Raw genomic sequence first — 16,988 nt, forward strand, 5'->3', positions numbered from 1 at the left:
AGTTGGTCAAAGTGCAAATATTTACACGTCATACAGTCATAAAATAAGAATTTGTCTTTGAAAAATAGTTAAATGTTAAAAAAATGTATTTACTTACAGAGAGTAGTTTTAGAGGAACTGAATTAATTGATAGGTTATTTATTTACAAATGTAGATAAAGAAGAAGACAATCTTGTATGAAAAAAAGCATTAAAAATGTCAATAATCGAAGAATCGTGGCACCAGTAATCGAATCGAACCAAAAATCATTATAATCGAAGAATCGAAGCATCGAAGCTCCCATAATCAAAATCGAATCGAATTGTGAAGTACCCTTTTGGGAACACCCCTATGGCTCGTCCGAGTGAGGACGCGGCTTCCAGCGTGGATAAAGTTACGCTGCCGAGTTGCTGTTTTGCATTCACTTCTTGTTAGAACCAACACAAAAAATATTTATGAGAACTCCGTTCCTTACTTGATCAGCTCAGAAGCTTAAACATAATTTCTTTATGAATTATTTGACCGTGAGACCATGTGATTTTACTTTTGCTAAACTGGCAGAGATCCTAAGCACTCAAACTGAACAAATAATTACATGCACGGCTCTACATCTAACCAAAATCTGTCTCTTTAAAGCGCTAGCAATAACCTACAAGCCAGTCACACATGGAGCAGCATTTTAGGGGTTTGGGTGAGTTAGGGCATTGTAAAGTGGTGAGTTATACTACTATCCGCAGACAGGAAATCCTCCGTGTCTGTTCCTGATCTTATCTCGAATGAGAAGGTCTGCATTCCAACCAGGTGACAGGGACACCAAACTCATGCCCCAACTTGTTCCTGAATCCTGCCTCCAACCTTCTCCTTTTGTGTCTTTCTTTCTTTCCTTCCGTTTTTTAATAGTCGCCTATTAACCTCTCTTGTGTGTCTGCTGCTCGTCACACCTTGACATACAAGCAGAGCACAAATCCACATGCGTGCACGGCCTTTCAAGCCAGGTCGGGCTGAGCTGGAGAGCCTGGAATCACACATCTGAAAACACAGGCCCGCAGCTCGGCTAGAGATCTGACAAACTGTGAGACACACTGAGCGCCTGCCATCAGCCGTGCAGCGCTTGGCATCGGATTTCTAAGAGCTGTGCTTTCTCCAAGGACTCTGTCTCCGTTTCTAGCTGCTCGCATTTCCCAGCAGATGATGCTACTGGCGCTAGAAGAGGAGAGCCAATCCAAAACACCTGACACAATAAACAAAGAGAGACAAACATACACCTGGCAAAGTGCCAGAGGGACAAAGGTGGCTGCACAGAGGAGTTCAGCGAGGACGGAGTCACTACAGAAGAACAGCTGGTTTTCTGCACAAAGGCAAAATGCAGCCCAGCAAAACATCACATGTTTGTTTAGCATTTGCTCCTGCAGAGGTGTTGCAAGCATGCATATTTAAAAAAAAATGCTTTCATTTACATATAATTACATCTGACGCATTACTGAGTCAGACGCAAGGGTGCAAAATACAGAAATCAGTCTAGTGGATCAAACAGTAAAAGATCATGATGTTCAAAGGGAACATACAGTCTTCACACTACTCCATTCACCATGTCTGAGAGAGACATGCTGCATGGGGTATTGTTAACATGTAAGAAGGAAGTTGTTCTCTGAAGGAAATGCCTTAAATGGTTAATATGGCTCCTATCTGTCTCTGTTGAGGAGGATGTGGGCAGCAGAGAGAAGCATTGGTATAGAAGTGACCAACTGTATTCACTGTGATGCTTCTACTACACTGATTGCAGCTAAAAGGTTTAAAACAGCCCAGGACTTTTCTGTATGCGTCCTTGTCCTTTAGAGGTAACAAGTCCAGGAGGGAAGCCCAGGCATTCCTCTCCTTAAGGACACTCCAGAGGAATAACAGCTGTACTCAGAGCCCTCATTGTGACTAGGGGTGTAGTGGTACATGCATTTGAATTTGAATGTTTCTGTACAGACTGTTACGTACAGTGCAGAGGCGTACCGAGGTCCCACATGGGAGTGTATCCGTGCTGCACTTTAGCCACCAACTCATGCAGCTGAGTCCAAAATAAGGAGCCACATCCTTCAATGGACCCAGCCTACCCAGACGATGTAGCTTGTGTCCTTCACTAGAAGGTCAAACTTTCAAATTCATTCCCGCCCTTACCTTGGTGTCACCTAGCAACCATGGTGACGCCAAACAGAAATTAAAATAAAACTAAACTTAGTCCCAATACGGGACCCGACATACAAGTTACCTCATTCCTGATGGAGTACTCTCAACAGCCAGAGACAGTGTAGCTACCAACAGACCTATCCGTCCAGCAGTCAGTGTGGAGAAATAAATATTTCTAACAAAAACATGAGGGTTGAATAAACCTGAACAGGACTACGAGCTGGAACTCTTAATGTGACACTTAAGGAAATACAGGAAGTTAATTTCACAAAGAAAATAAGTACTTGTATTTTTCAATAGTTCAGCCTGTTCTTTCAGGTGCAGCTGAGCAAGCAAAAGTACTGATGTTGCAGGTTCCTAAAGAGAAAATACTCAAACTGTTATAGATCACGTGACTTTTATTTTCTTGTAAACATTTGACGTTATCTGAGAATCATTTGTTGGAGAATTTACTGCAAGTAAGTCTATTAGAACAAAGGTAGGTACCGAACCAGGATATTAATGGTGTAGCGGAGGATCTTGTTCTTCCGGGTGGATCATCTGAATCATTGGTCAGCATAACTGTCAATCATTCTGGTGAAGCTATCACGCAGGGCCGCCGTCGTACGTGCTCGTTAGGTTTCCGCCTATGTGTAGAGCGATTTGTCCTCACTCCTTGCTGTTTTCACCAGGTTCTTTTGAAAATGGCTGAGATTCATAAGAGAAAAAGTGTCATTGAAGTCAATGATAAAAAGAGAAAAGCCTCCAAAGTGAGAAATAACACCAGAGTTGTTTTAGGAGACTCTTTTCAACAATGACATGCGCTGAAAGCGATGGTTGGTCTCCCCACAGACGCCTCTGCGCGACAGGAAAGCTAAAGTTCATCATGCTATTTGGAGGAAGTAATTTCAGATTACTGCTAGAGGTTAGCTGCAAGGTGGCAGCTACTTGTAAGCAGAGAGTGCACGAGGATAACTGCATTCTCTCTCGTGCACATTTTTTAAAACACTGAGAGGGTGGCTATTTCTGGTAATTCAGAAACATTCCCCGCCATACCTTCATGTGCATCATTACACCCCTGTGAAACACCAGTTGGTATTACTAGAGAGGAGAAATGATTGAAATTAGTTCAGATGGACTCGTAAATGGAGAGCTTTGCCTCCTTCACACAGCAGCTGCACACAAAGCCCCGATCAGCCGTCACTTCTGAACGAGACACCAAGATCCTGAAGCCCGTTAGGAATGGAGATCTTAATTGCAGAGTATCATATCAACAGGTTTACTGCTGTTGGTCAGTGACGTCAGACTCTGGTTCATGTGTAAATATGCAAGAGATCCTGCTCTTTCTACAATCGTGACATTCAGCAGAAAAGTTTTTTCTAACAGTTCCTCCAGTTGAATGAACAGGAAATGACCATGCTCAAAATGTTCTGGTCTCATTGCTGGTTGAGCTGCAGCCTCTCCTCTCCTGTAAGATACACACTCAGAGTAGTGGCAGCAAAAACAACAACAAACACAAACATTACTGTCAAAAACCCTCACAGAAATCTTCAATCACTACCGTGTGCAACAAATAAAAAATGTTCTACATGAAGACTTTGCTTCTTGTTTTCAGTTCATGGGTCCTGATCCTTGGGGTGGGTCATGCATCCAACCCGTACCGTGCACAATTCACATTGCTGCAGATTTTCTTCATGTGACAGAAAAAAGAACACGTTGCAATTTTAGATGGTTCTGTTGGGCTCAGTTCCTGTTGGTGCGGTAGAAAAATACGCTACACATACTGTAGATACTGAAGTAATCAATCACACCTAACACTTAGCCCTGATTTGCCCTGGTTTTTAGGTCACAGCTCCACTACAGTCACTGCAGGGAGAAATACTGTCCTTTCTCACCCAGATGGAGCTATTTGCTGTGATTTTATAGCAAATCCTAGATTTAAATAATGGCTCACAACACTATTTAAATGAGGAGTTAACATATTTACAATGTGACTACATGATCTTGTTGTGTGTGACAGCATTAATGGTTTATTTTATAGACAGGATCCAGGATTATTAGTTCATGCTGAGGAACTTTTGATCTTGCACGTCTGTATTTAAACGGAGATTAGGCCGTTTTGGCTTGCTTTTAGCACCCTCTAGTGTCTGTTTAGTAGAACCAAAAGCAAAACGTATCTCCTTGCTGTGCGTTCGTCTTTTTATCTCCTTAATCGAACAGCTGAAATGTCTCCCAACAGAGCAGCCCACCACTCTCAATCAATTAATCAAACCTTCTTTATATATAGCGCCTTCCACAACCTTTTTCGGGCACCCAAGGTGCTAGAACACATTATAAAAAGACATATAGTCATAAAAAGAGAAGTCCAACCATAGAAGATAAAACGTGGAACATAAGGCAAAGGGATAAAACAACAAATAAAAGCGACCTAACAAGTAACAAAACCGCTATTAAAAACAAGAACTAAAGATAACATAATAGCAAGCTGGCTTCAAACATGTTCTGGAAACGCTAATAGAAAAAAAAAGAGTTTTCAGTTGACTATTAAAAATTGGCAAAGAGGTAGAACGCCTAACTGCAGGTGGCAGCTGGTTCCACAGTGATGGGGCTAGGACCGAGAAAGCCCGGTCCCCATGAGTTCGACACTTAGAGCGAGGGACGACAAGGAGGCCCTGATCAGAAGAGCAAAGAGTGTGTGAAGGCAAATGTCAATCACTCTGAAGTTGCAAGTGGATTATTCTGGCCACAGCTGGTGATAGGGGCTGGGTGGCTTTTCATTAACCCTGGACAGGGTCATTTTAGCACATACTGGCTGAAGAAATGATTAAAAAAAAGAAAATGTTGCAAAGCATCCCTTTAAGCATTCCGCTGTTGCATAAATGACTGATTGCATACTTAGATTTTAAGATTAAATGATAAATGACCCGCACTTGTATAGCGCCTCTCAGAATAAGGACTCCAAAGCACTCTACACTACAGTGTTTCATTCATCCATTCACACACACATTCACACACTGATGGTGATGAGCTACGATGTAGCCACAGCTGCCCTGGGGTGCACTGACAGAGGTTACTAGCCCCTTCTTTCCACCGGAGCCGTCAGCAGCACGTTACTGCAGCAGCACGTCATAGCTGCTGATAGGAACCGCTGTGGTCAACAGAACCTTTTCCACTGGAGCCGTCAGCAGCGCGAGTCGGCCGCGTCTCAGGAGCAGCATGTAGCGGCCTTTACGCGCCGGTTCTATTTTATACGTGCGACGCCTCTGAAACGGGTCAAGTTCGACATTTTTGGGGAAGGAAAGACAGGGAAACGGAGCGAAGCTCCCGAGATTTTCAGAATAAAGAAACGTACTGCCTTCCGGTTGCTTTACTTTAAAAAAAAGTTACTAACTGTGCGTCCCCGTGAGAAGTTATCACCTAGCTAGCGGTCTCCTTTGTTTTTCAGGTCCGTATTGGCGATTATAAAACGGACAGAACATAAAACACAAACCTTTAGGAGCCATGTTGTACTTTTCTCCTGCTTGTTGTTGTGTTTACTGACGAAGTCACTCGTGTGACTTCGTGCTCGGTCGGTGACAGCTGCTCCCCTGCTGCTTCGCGTCTCGTGGGAAGGGCCAAGCAGCAGCTTACGCGAGCAAGACGTGCTGCTGCAGTAACGTGCTGCTGACGGCTCCGGTGGAAAGAAGGGGTAAGAGTAGGTCCTAGCTGCAATAACAGAACAAGGCTTCCAGCCATCAGGATACCAGGTTTGCTGTCGTAAGGTTGGATTATGCTTGACGCGTCCGCGAGGTCCGCACGGCAAAATTGCGTCATTTTAACAACCACGCCCCTCCACCGCGTCTCCGCACGGCCCAAAATTTCCGCACCGCGCACCTAGGAAAATTTCTAACCACGCGGACGGTCAGACGCGGAAAAACATGGCGGACCGGCAAGAACTAGGGCCTGCACGACTTTATTTTTTTTAAAGTCGACAGTCAAGTAATGAAAATGGAGTCGACTTAGACTAGTCATTGATGACGTCATACACCTGAAGCGGCGGCGGGGGGTAGGTTCGCTGGAGTTTTTGACAATTAAAATTGCGCCCACATTTTCTAAGTTAACACATCTCTTTTAACAACAGTAGTTTCTGCATCCTACTTCAGCCCTCTCCCCCCTCCCCCTGCGCAGCAGCCGCAAACTCACTGATGCGCCTGCAGCCTTTCCTGCTGCTCTAAACATTAAAATAATTATTTCATTTTCTGTTCCTCACTTCTGATTACCTTCAGTGGTGTCTGTTTGTTGCATCCACCAGGTACAAAAACAAACTTGTTTTTATTTGACTATTTTTCTGTCCTGTCTGTTTATTATCTTCCTGCATCTCCTCTCAATCCTAAAGAAAAACTGCTACCTGGGTTCATATATATTCACCTTATGAGTTACCTTTGAACTGCAGTTCTAAAAGATCTACCGACCGCAAAAACAGCGGAGTGCCGCTGCTCGCCGGCCGACTACAACGGGACCGTTTTTGCTGCGGAGTTCATGCCGGAGCGGAGCGGAGTGGAGATAGTGGAATCTTGGGGGTGCGTCACCGGAGAACAAAACAGGTGAAGAGCCTCGCTCCGCAGCAGCGAAACGCATCAGGCACAAATAACAGACAGAAAACATGAAAGGAAATGAGCCGACATGAACGATCGCGTGTTTAATTTGTTTTTGAGGTGGTGACACCTGATTTGGCGGTGCTCAGGATGCAGATGTCTGGAGCGCATCAACGATCAGAGCTTTGCATGCACAAACTGGTTAAGATTAGGATGGGGGTGAGGGGAAGGTTAAATTGCAAGAGGGAAAAGGTCACAGTTTGGTTAAATGTCCGTTTTACCGCCGGTGTCAGTACCGCACAGCGCGTCACCTCCGCCTCGATCCAGACGCGCAGGGGCTCATCACCTGCTGTCTTTTCCGAGGACTGCATCTTGTCAGTCATTATCACGTGACAGCGACTAGTTGATGACAGGCATAAAAAGTCACTACAGAGCCGTGAAGTCGACTAGTCGACTAGTTCGTACAACCCCTAGCAAGAACTAGTATGGCAGAGGTTCGTAAATACAGACATTTGTAGGATTCAGCTCTCAGAGATCACCGTGATCGACATGTTGTTAATAATTCTTGGAGAGAAATAGCTCGCACTGTCGGAAAAGACGAGGACGCTGTTAAAAATGCTGAAATGCCATGTTGTAAACAGTAATTTTTACTTCTACTATGGTGTATTGTTGGATGCATGCCGTAGAGCTCCATGCTGCCCCCTACAGTTTTGGAGAATATTGGCTCATCGCAGAGACGAGCCGCACAAACAATAAATGCTGCGAGTTGTGAAGCGCGTTCCATCCACGAGCCGCATCACCAAGCGGAAAGTGAATGCATCAAGCATAAACCAAGCTGTAGGCTTCACCTAAACTCTGGTTTTAGATCTTTTATGGTCGCTCCTCTTCTGAGAAGAATAACAACATCTTCTGAGCTCAGAAGCAGCTGCTTGACTTGCAGAGTCCACCCTTTTCCACAGTGCCAGCCTCGCTGTGCCGAGTGGGCTGTTTACCATATCTGGCAACCCGCAACGGTGCCCTCTATTGGCTGGTGGATGTAAACATAAAGCCAGTGTTGTTCCCGTCAAAATAAATATTCTATTTTTTTAAATTAAAATATAGCTTTTAAAGGAAACAATTTAATTTAATTCTGAGCTGCTCTAAATGCCCTGTGAGGTATATTTTTTTAAATATCTTTTTACTAAACTGTTCCATATTCCACCTTTAAAATTGCAAGTTAATGAAACATACAACTTCAGGTACTTGTTCAGTCAGGTTAGATTATCACTAATTTGCTAATAAAAAATTCTCTCAACCAATATTCAGTCCGTTGATTTGTTGTTTAAGATTTTATTTGGCTGACCAATTCAATCCACATTCTATCAGCCGTTTGATTTATGAATTTGGCTAACAGGTTGATTGTTTCACTTATGAATTGTTATTAATAAACAGACTGATCACCCTTGAACTGATTTACTGACCAACATTTGCAATTTATTAAAAATAATTTCTTGTTGTCCATGTTTTTGCATCTTTAGGTGAATGCTAAGTAGAAAACATGCAGATATTTCACGTAAAAATGCTCTTTTTTTATTGTTGAAGACGTAATGTCAAGTTATGCATAACTTATATATTCTAAAATGCTCAAAGGAGGAGAAAAAGGCTGGATATTGTGTAACCAGCCTGGTTTCTGCAGATCGGAATCAACCACAAAAAAAAACCACACACACATCAGTCGACCTCCACTTAAAGAAACAATCCAAACATGGTTACGTCTGAATGCTCGCAGAGTTTAAAGGGAAAAAGTTAAAGCCACTGATTTTACAAGCCTTTGAAGACTTCCTCTGAATGGCCTTAAAGTGCAGCCGTCTTACATGATGCGAGTCACACTTAAATGCTCTGGTCTGAGTTGCTTTTGAGTCTTTTCATCCATAGCTGCTCTCTGGCTCCATGTTGAGGAACCCAGAGCTTTAAATCCCAGCAGTAAGTTGACATTTGCTGAAAAGGGTCTCCCGCCAGGAAGAGAACAAAAATCGGAATGAAAAGTACAAACGCGACAAAGCTCTGAGTGAGACCTGTAACACCTCGAGAAGCCAAAAGCTGACTTGTTTTATTCTTCCAACCAGGAAGGCTTAAGCGGAAACCAACCACATTTCATTTGAGGGCATTAATTTTATTTATTTGGGCCAAGAGAGCGGCAGAAACCGAACAGCTTTTAGTCAGAGAGCCACTCTCACCTCTGGTCGGGTTTGTTCTGCCTTCAGACGCATGCACTCATGTAGACCAGGTGTGGGACGGACAGGAAGGAAGCAATGAGGCGGAGGTAGAAGTGGGTGAAAGGAATGTTGAACTTGACCCCGCTGTGAACTAAAGCTCCACAAATCCTCTCCTGTCTTCATTATCTGCTTTTACATTAGGGATGTACAACTCTGAATGGTAATTATTCTTTAGGGACAGATGAAAACGATGTCATTGGGTCTTTTACGTTTGTACAAATTTACTTTCATTATTGACTTTGGTGATAGTTTTCAGCAATCAACCCAAATAAGAAATAACAAAAGAATTTAAAAATCTAATTTTGAGACATTTTTCTAAGAAAAATCTAAAAAATTTTAAAGAACTGTGCCAATCACAATTTTCTAATCATTTACACCTTTTTTCTTATTAAAACATTTGTGAGAAAAGCAGTAAACTGATTAAATGAACTCAAACCAGTGGTAAAGACACCGACTAAAGATTTTGCAAAGTCTAAAAAAATCCAATAAAACCAAAGTAAAAAAAACTCATTCAGAGGTGAGCAGCGTGTGAATGGGTGTGTGAATGGGTGGATGACTGATTGTGTTGTGAAGCGCCTTGGGGGGTTGTAGAACACTAAGAAGGTGCTATAAAAATACAGGCCATTTACCATTTAGGTATCAAGGACCAGTAACGTTCTCAAAATGAGGAGCAGCAAATAGGTTTGGGATCAAAAACTATAATAATTAAAAAAAGATGGCATGGTATCTTGTGCACAGGTGCTGTTATTGTGTAGAAAACACGTCTCCACGTTCATCTGCTGCACCTAAACGATCTTCTGACATCCTTTAACTCTGCAGTCAGAGATGCGAGTGTTGCCTATTTCTCCAGCCTGGTGTCCCAGAGCAAAGGGAACCCCAAGGTGCTGTTTATCACCATCAGCAGCATCGTCTCTCCTGCCTCTCCTACAGCCTCCATCCACTCTGTTGCAGACTGTGAGAACTTTCTGTCTTTCTTTGTGGACAAAGTCAATAAGGTTAGATCTAGCATCTCTCCTTCAGCCTTATCGGTGCCTCTCCCGACTCCAACCAGGCCCGTCATCCTAGATAGCTTTGCTCCTGTTTCTTTGCCTGAGTTAACCAAACTAGTTAACTCTATGAAGACCTCTGCATGCCCCCTCGACATCTTACCCTCATCTTTGTTTAAAAGTGCTTTTCAGTCCATCGGTCCCAGCGTGCTCTCTATAATTAATGCTTCTCTGGTCTCTGGTCAGGTCCCTGCTTACTTTAAGAACGCTGTAATCCACCCGCTGCTTAAAAAACCGAGTCTTGACCCCTCTCTCCATAGCAGCTTCAGACCCATCTCTAAACTTCCGTTCATCTCCAAGATCTTGGAAAAGGTTGTGGCTAAACAACTCACAGCTGCTCTTGATGAACATAACATCTATGATAGCTTCCAGTCAGGTTTTCGTAGAGCTCATTCTACTGAAGCAGCTCTTCTTAGGGCCTCTAATGACCTTCTGACTCACAGTGATGCAGGGGACTGTTCTGTTCTGGTCCTGTTGGACCTGACTGCAGCCTTTGACACTGTTGACCATCACCTGCTACTGGAGAGGCTGAGAGACTGGGTAGGCCTATCAGGATCTGCTCTGGAATGGTTCTCCTCTTATCTCTCTGAGTGCTCCTTTTCTGTGGCCATCTCCAAGTTTAGGTCCTCCACCACCTCTCTTACCCATGGTGTCCCACAAGGTTCTGTGCTGGGGCCTCTGCTCTTCCTCTTCTATCTGCATCCTCTTCAGCACATCCTGAGCTCCTTCAAAGGAATCTCCTATCATCTTTATGCAGATGACATCCAACTGTACATCTCCTTTAAGCCCCATGAGATGCCTAAGCTGCAGCTGTTACACATCTGCTTAGACTCTATCAAAACCTGGATGGCTGGGAGCTTTCTTCAGCTGAATGAAGATAAGACTGAGATCCTCATCTGTGGCCCAGACAAGCTGGTTCCCAAAGTCAGAGACTCTCTTGGTCATCTTGCCTCTCACACCAAACCCTCCATCAGCAATCTTGGTGTGACCTTTGACCCAGCTCTCACCCTGGATTCTCATGTCAGTTCTCTTCTTCACTCTTCCTTCTTCCATCTCAGGAACATTGCTAAGCTGAGTCCCATTCTGTCTCACTCTGAACTTGAGACAGTTCTCCACACCTTCATCTCCTCACGCTTAGACTACTGCAACTCTCTTTTCACGTGTCTGAGCAGAACCTCCCTGAACGTCTACAGGTGGTTCAGAATGCCTGTGCTCGGCTTCTGACCAAGTCCTCCAAACACACCCACGTCACCCCGCTTCTTCTCCAGCTTCACTGGCTGCCAGTCAACTTCAGGGTTCATTTCAAGATCCTGGTTCTGGTCTATAGGGCCTTACATGGACAAGCACCATCTTACATTGGTGATCTTCTTAGTCCCTACACCCCCAGCAGGTCCCTGAGGTCCAGTGATCAAAGCCTACTGGTTGTGCAGCACCAGGCTAAAGACCAAAGGTGACAGATCATCTGCTGCTGTGACCCCCAGACTCTGGAAATCTCTCCCCCTGAGCCTGAGATCAGTGGACTCAGTGGTCTCCTTTAAAAAGCAGAAGAAAACTCACCTGTTCAGGCTGGCTTTTGTGTGACCTTCATCACCCTCTCCTTGTTCTGCTCTCCCCACCTATTCCACCTTCCTCAGGATCCACTGATTTCCCTCTTTCCTATTCACTCTCTCTCTTTCTCTACATTTTGAATCACAACTGTCTATTTTTTGCAAATTTCAAATATATTTTAAACCATTTTCTAAATTATTTTTATACTTTTACATTTTTTGTTTTTGTGAAGCGCCTCGTGATTTTTATCTTGAGAGGTGCTATAGAAAACATATTTTCTTCTTCTTCTTCTTTAAAGTCCTGCCCACTTCCCTGCACACAATTACGGTGATTTTTTAAACATCTAGTAAAACTAACATTTGAACACACATCAGTAAAATAAGAACTATGAATCATCAAAATCTCCCACCTGGGAAATTAATTGATTATTATTATTATTATTAATATTATGAAGTGTCTTTAAAGAGCAAGTCACCCCATACCAAAGTTTTACTCCACTCCCACTTCCTGTTCAACAAATGCTGTTGCCTGGCAAACCGAGAGGGCGGAGGCGCTAACAAATACACACACACACACACACACACACACACACACACACACACAGGCTCACAACGGCATTGTGTCATCATAATGTACCAGCTAACGTCATAGTGTACCTCTTAGCCAATAGCAATAGCAGATTAAAATTCAAATGCAGTGCATAGTTTTTACCTGAATAGGGTGCAACACTGACAGTTTTAGGCAGATTGTTTAAATTTGACCTTAGTTGCACTGAAGTGCCAAATTACTGACCACACATGTCTACAGCACGGTTAGACACTCATTTATATAGTTAAAAAAAGTTTATTTGGGGGTGACTTGCTGTTTAAACTGCAGCAAGCCACTAGAGGGCATTTCAGCTTTGACTTCTGTTTTATATTCATGAATTTAGAGGATGTTTCTCTTGTTCCAGTGCACCAAAAATGAAACAATCCAGTAGATGAAAAGACAACTTGCTATCATTGACACTAACCAAATGTCCCTCCATGTTGTTCTAACCAAAACTACTTGATTTTAGTGTTTTACTTTAGTGTTTTACTTTAGTGTTTTACTTTAGTGACGCCGCTAGAGCAATGCTGTTTCACAAATCCGATGTTTGGGATAGCTCTAGTCCACAGCTTTCTGAACACATTTATTTATAAAATACAGAATAAGAAAGAAAGGTAGACTTGATAAACTTGTTTAATCCCCTAATCTAGAATTTAACCACAACCAGGTCCAAACTTGACTTTGTTTAGATAACTGTGTGTTTGATTTTAAACATAACATTTTCTGCAAGTCGCTGTTAAAAGTGGGATCCACTCTTCTCGCTCTAGGTTTAAAGTGACAGTGTGTATTTTCCCAAGTGATGGGGACAGTAGATTCCTAAATCATTGCAAGCATTATTTTCGCATTCAAGACCTTACTAACAGATGCCCATTAAGGTAAAAAATCCTGGGGAGTGCAACCTCTAGCAAAACAACAAACATCAGATTCCCTTTCATCACTTGCAATGAGTGAAGAGGTAAATGTGTAAAAGAACAACATTTATTAATGCTGAAGGTTTTGTAACCATTTGTTACAAACCAGTAAATGGACTCTGTCCTCACGGGCTTCCGTAGAAGAAAACATGGCATTCAATATGGTGTCACCCAGAGACTTTGGCTCAGTCTCAATACTCGCACTGCACTCTGTGGACTTCAGCAAAGTGCACTTGGAGAAAGTGTGCAGTAGGGTTCGAGTGCATGGTACACAAGTGTGCAAATAATAGCAGAATGGAGACAGGGAGCATTGCGTCATCGATCACAACACATGCCGGGATGCTGGTCGCTAAGACACATTTTTCAAAAAGCTTTATTAACAACTTTTTTAAAAAAAGCCAAATAGTTATTTGAAATAAATTTGCATTTATTGCTGCTTTGTCTAAAAGTTTTAGAGCATGAACTAATCGTCTTAAAATTAACTAATTTCATTAGACAACACATATTTTCAGAAAAGGAACTTGAGCCTATTCTCCTGCATCTTGAAAAGGTGCACCAATGACTTGTGGGTAATACCCTTGCCTGAGGTTCACATCGCTGCAGATTTAGGTGAAGTGCAGATTGAGGATGCAATGGGGGCGTGGTCAACTTCCGCACTTGAGAATCGGGACACCCTACGTGATCGCACCCTGACCGAGAACGCGCAATTGAAGGGCGCAAGTGCGAGTATTGGGATTGGGCCTTTGACCCTCTCCCATGTATTTTAGACCCAATTTCTATGGTTACATGTTATGAAACTGCCCATACATTTCAACTACTGGGTATCTTTTAATTCCTTTACAACAACATTTCAATGGATATTTCCAGAGATTAATGGTAAAAACTACAGATTGTCACTTTAAGGATGGCGTGAGTTGGAAATTGTATAGAAATATTAAACATTTGGAAGATAGATCAACAAATTAATGATTAAACTAAATGTTTGCATCAAGACTTGCATCTCATTGAAAACAGCATCATTTACCACTTTCCATTAGTGTCTAAATGCAGTCAACAGTTTGAAAATGGAGATTAGCTAAAAACATAATAAAGTTGATTCAAAGTCTGTGTGGAAAGAAAAAAAGAGTTGGAAGACAAGTCTGTTCTCTTTAGACACAGATGTGGACATCAGATCTGTGAGGATGAGCAGCCAAGCGGAGACAAGGATCACAGAAAGACAATCTGCCAATATGCATTTTTAAGATGCCATCCACTGTTCAGGAGCTAAAAAGGCAGAGGAGCGCAGAAATAGGCTGAATGTTAACATTTAGTTCTTGTCCACAGATGACAGACAATAGGAGACTGAGGAAAACACAGAAAATCGGCCTTCACTTAAAGAATTGATTAGCTCCAATAAAAACGTTTAAATGCATTTTAAAGGAGCCTAATTGTCCGCAGTGGACGTGAGCCAAGCGCGATTCCTAATTCTGGAAATGCAGTCATCATGTTCAGGTGGGATTTTTCGAGGGGTGGGGCGTGTTCCGTTTCAGATGAGAAACCAGCAGGAAAAACAACATTAGAAAAAGAAACTTAAGACGAATTTAACATAATCTGCAGATTAATAAACGGAGGATGCGTCAGAAATCCTTAGTAATAAGTTATTCCCCCTCCTCCTCTCTCCCTACCCCCACTTCCATAAACACATCCAGGCACGGAGCTATCCCAGCTCGGTACCCATAAAAGTTGCTCTCTCTCCACCATTGACTTTTCCAAACGAGTGAGCAGAGCCGCGTCCCGACTCTGGCACCGACACAGACAAACACTACAGGAATAAATCAGCGGGCGTCCGGCGTGACGGGACCGAGCAGGCGGGGGAACAGCGGAGCGGATCGGTGCCGCGGTCCTCCTCCTGTCTCCGGGCATTCACTCCGCCAACTCGCAAGTTAAATTCAGTCCGTTTAGCTGTTCAAGGACACTGCAGCTCACTGTTGTCACAAGATGCCTCTCCTCTCTCTTTCTGTCGCGACAGACGTGCGTTTGTTGCCCAGCGGGGCGAGCAGGCTGCGCGCGAGCGGGCAAAGCCCAGAAAGCCTTTACCTTTTTGCTGTTTCTGCTGTTGTAGCCGATGTACGGGTTGATCCCTGCCCTTTGCGGTACGGAGAGCAGCATTTTCCTCGGCGCTATGTCCGGAGCGGCGAGCTCAGCCCAGGCTGCCAGCTGACGTCAGCAGCTGGGGAAGTGAGAGCCTGGAGTCCCGCTGCTTGACTGAGAGAGGTGCTGCTGCTGCTGCTGCTGCAGGACTGGGGGCCCCGAGGAGGGCCCTCTGGCTCCTGCTCCCTTATCCACTTACAGGGGGGAGTCTCACAGGACAGGGTGCCACATCAGATCTGTTATCTCCCCCCTCAAGCATTACATCTGAGTGGATTGCAGCACGTTCAGTTTATTAATTAAACGCAAATTCAACTCAAAGCACAGCACAGAATGTGGCAGCAAGTCCAACTCATTTAAGATCCATGCCAATTTTATGCAGTATATTCACTGAAACTGAAATTAAATCAGATGCACTCACCTACTTAAGTGGAGAGTGGGTGCTTGTCTCCAGTAGTCATCAGGCATGAAATGACATATTGGTCATACACCAAGTCATACCTTGGGACTATTTAGAGTCTCCAATTAACCCGAACATGCATGCTTTTGGTCTATGGGAGATCAGAGTTTAAGGGAAAACCCCACACATGCACGAGGAGAACACTAACTACATGCAGAAAAGCCCCCGGTAGGATTTCAAAACTATAACCTTGCTGTGAAGCCATGCAGCCTCTAAATTAGACCCAGATTCTACAATGCCACTTAGTCAATTTTACCTCACAAAAGAGAGCTAGCAGATTGCACTGAATCTTTACTAAGCAAGGATGATAACAGCTGGGCAGGAAACTCAATTTTAAGCAAGACGGAACACTCAAGGATAACCAGTGACTCCACCCTGTCGCCAGTCAGTGACCGACAGTGTCTCAAGTTGCATTTTCGGCCTGGCTTGGTACACTACACTACATTGAAACAGATAATGAAAAGGTGGAGGCAACCACAAACCCATAACTAATGGAAACAACTTTGTAATGGGTTAATTTGCATGTTATTTAATGGACCATAAAACATGAGATTCTTTAATGAATATGGAATCAATCTTGTGGACCTGTGGGTACTTTTTAACCAGAAGATTGGAACTTTTTATTGCAGGGATTATGTAACAGCTTCATATTCACTCAGAGACAACAGAAGAGTCAAGTTTTAAAAGTTAAAAGATTTATTACTTAACCAACTAAAACTAGACTAACTTAAACACTAAATGTATGGTGTTACTAAGGTGAAATGAGACAGAGAATGGTGTAATGTGGAATGTTGTTCAGAACCAGCAAATCCGTAGAAACGATTAGTTCTGGTGGGAGTGAAGGTGATGTCTTTGCGCTAAGCTTTGATTAGGAGATTCATAAACACATTCGACACCATGTTGTCGCTCCACACATACCCTTAGAATGAGACCTCCGTACAGATCCAGAATGCCAGGTCCTCAAACCCCTCTTTCGGTACTGGAGCCGATTAAACAGCGTCAGCAGTACGACAGACTAGTCTTTGGATTGTCTCCAGGTAAAAAGCGACAGTTGGTTGACAGCGTCAGATGGACCCAGAAGGTCAGTGAGTTCAGCTTTTATTCTGAAAGGAACTGTTGCAGCAGGTGGAACGGGAACAGGTTTATCCAGCTTGTCGTTGGTTCTTTCGGCTGAAGAGGAGAGTCACGGATTGGCCACTCCATCAACTTCTCTCGAACGCTTTGAACTGGCGTTAAAGATGACGTGGGCATAGTTTCATACTTTGGATGTTTTGGTTTATGGTCGAATGAAAAGGTGACGGATTTACCAAACACCACCAAAACCATGCCTCCGTCAGATCTGGCAG

The 16,988-nt window shown here is 43.4% G+C and overlaps 1 protein-coding gene across 2 annotated transcripts in view; it reads right to left on the bottom strand.

Annotated features, from left to right (window-relative positions):
* Positions 1 to 15,324, bottom strand: part of LOC107385636 (RNA-binding motif, single-stranded-interacting protein 2) — a 57,933-nt gene extending 42,609 nt beyond the window's left edge. Inside the window, exon 1 of one of the 2 annotated variants that reach the window (XM_070549269.1) lies at positions 15,132 to 15,324. In XM_070549269.1, coding sequence (XP_070405370.1) covers positions 15,132 to 15,203 — 72 coding nt within the window. In that variant the 5' untranslated portion in view covers positions 15,204 to 15,324. The remainder of the gene's footprint in view (positions 1 to 15,131) is intronic. The other variant, XM_015959642.3, reaches the window with a different exon arrangement.
* Between the last annotated feature and the right edge of the window lie 1,664 nt (positions 15,325 to 16,988).

Source organism: Nothobranchius furzeri, chromosome 3 (assembly GCF_043380555.1).
Source record: "Nothobranchius furzeri strain GRZ-AD chromosome 3, NfurGRZ-RIMD1, whole genome shotgun sequence".
In the NCBI taxonomy this organism is placed as follows: Eukaryota; Metazoa; Chordata; class Actinopteri; order Cyprinodontiformes; family Nothobranchiidae; genus Nothobranchius; species Nothobranchius furzeri.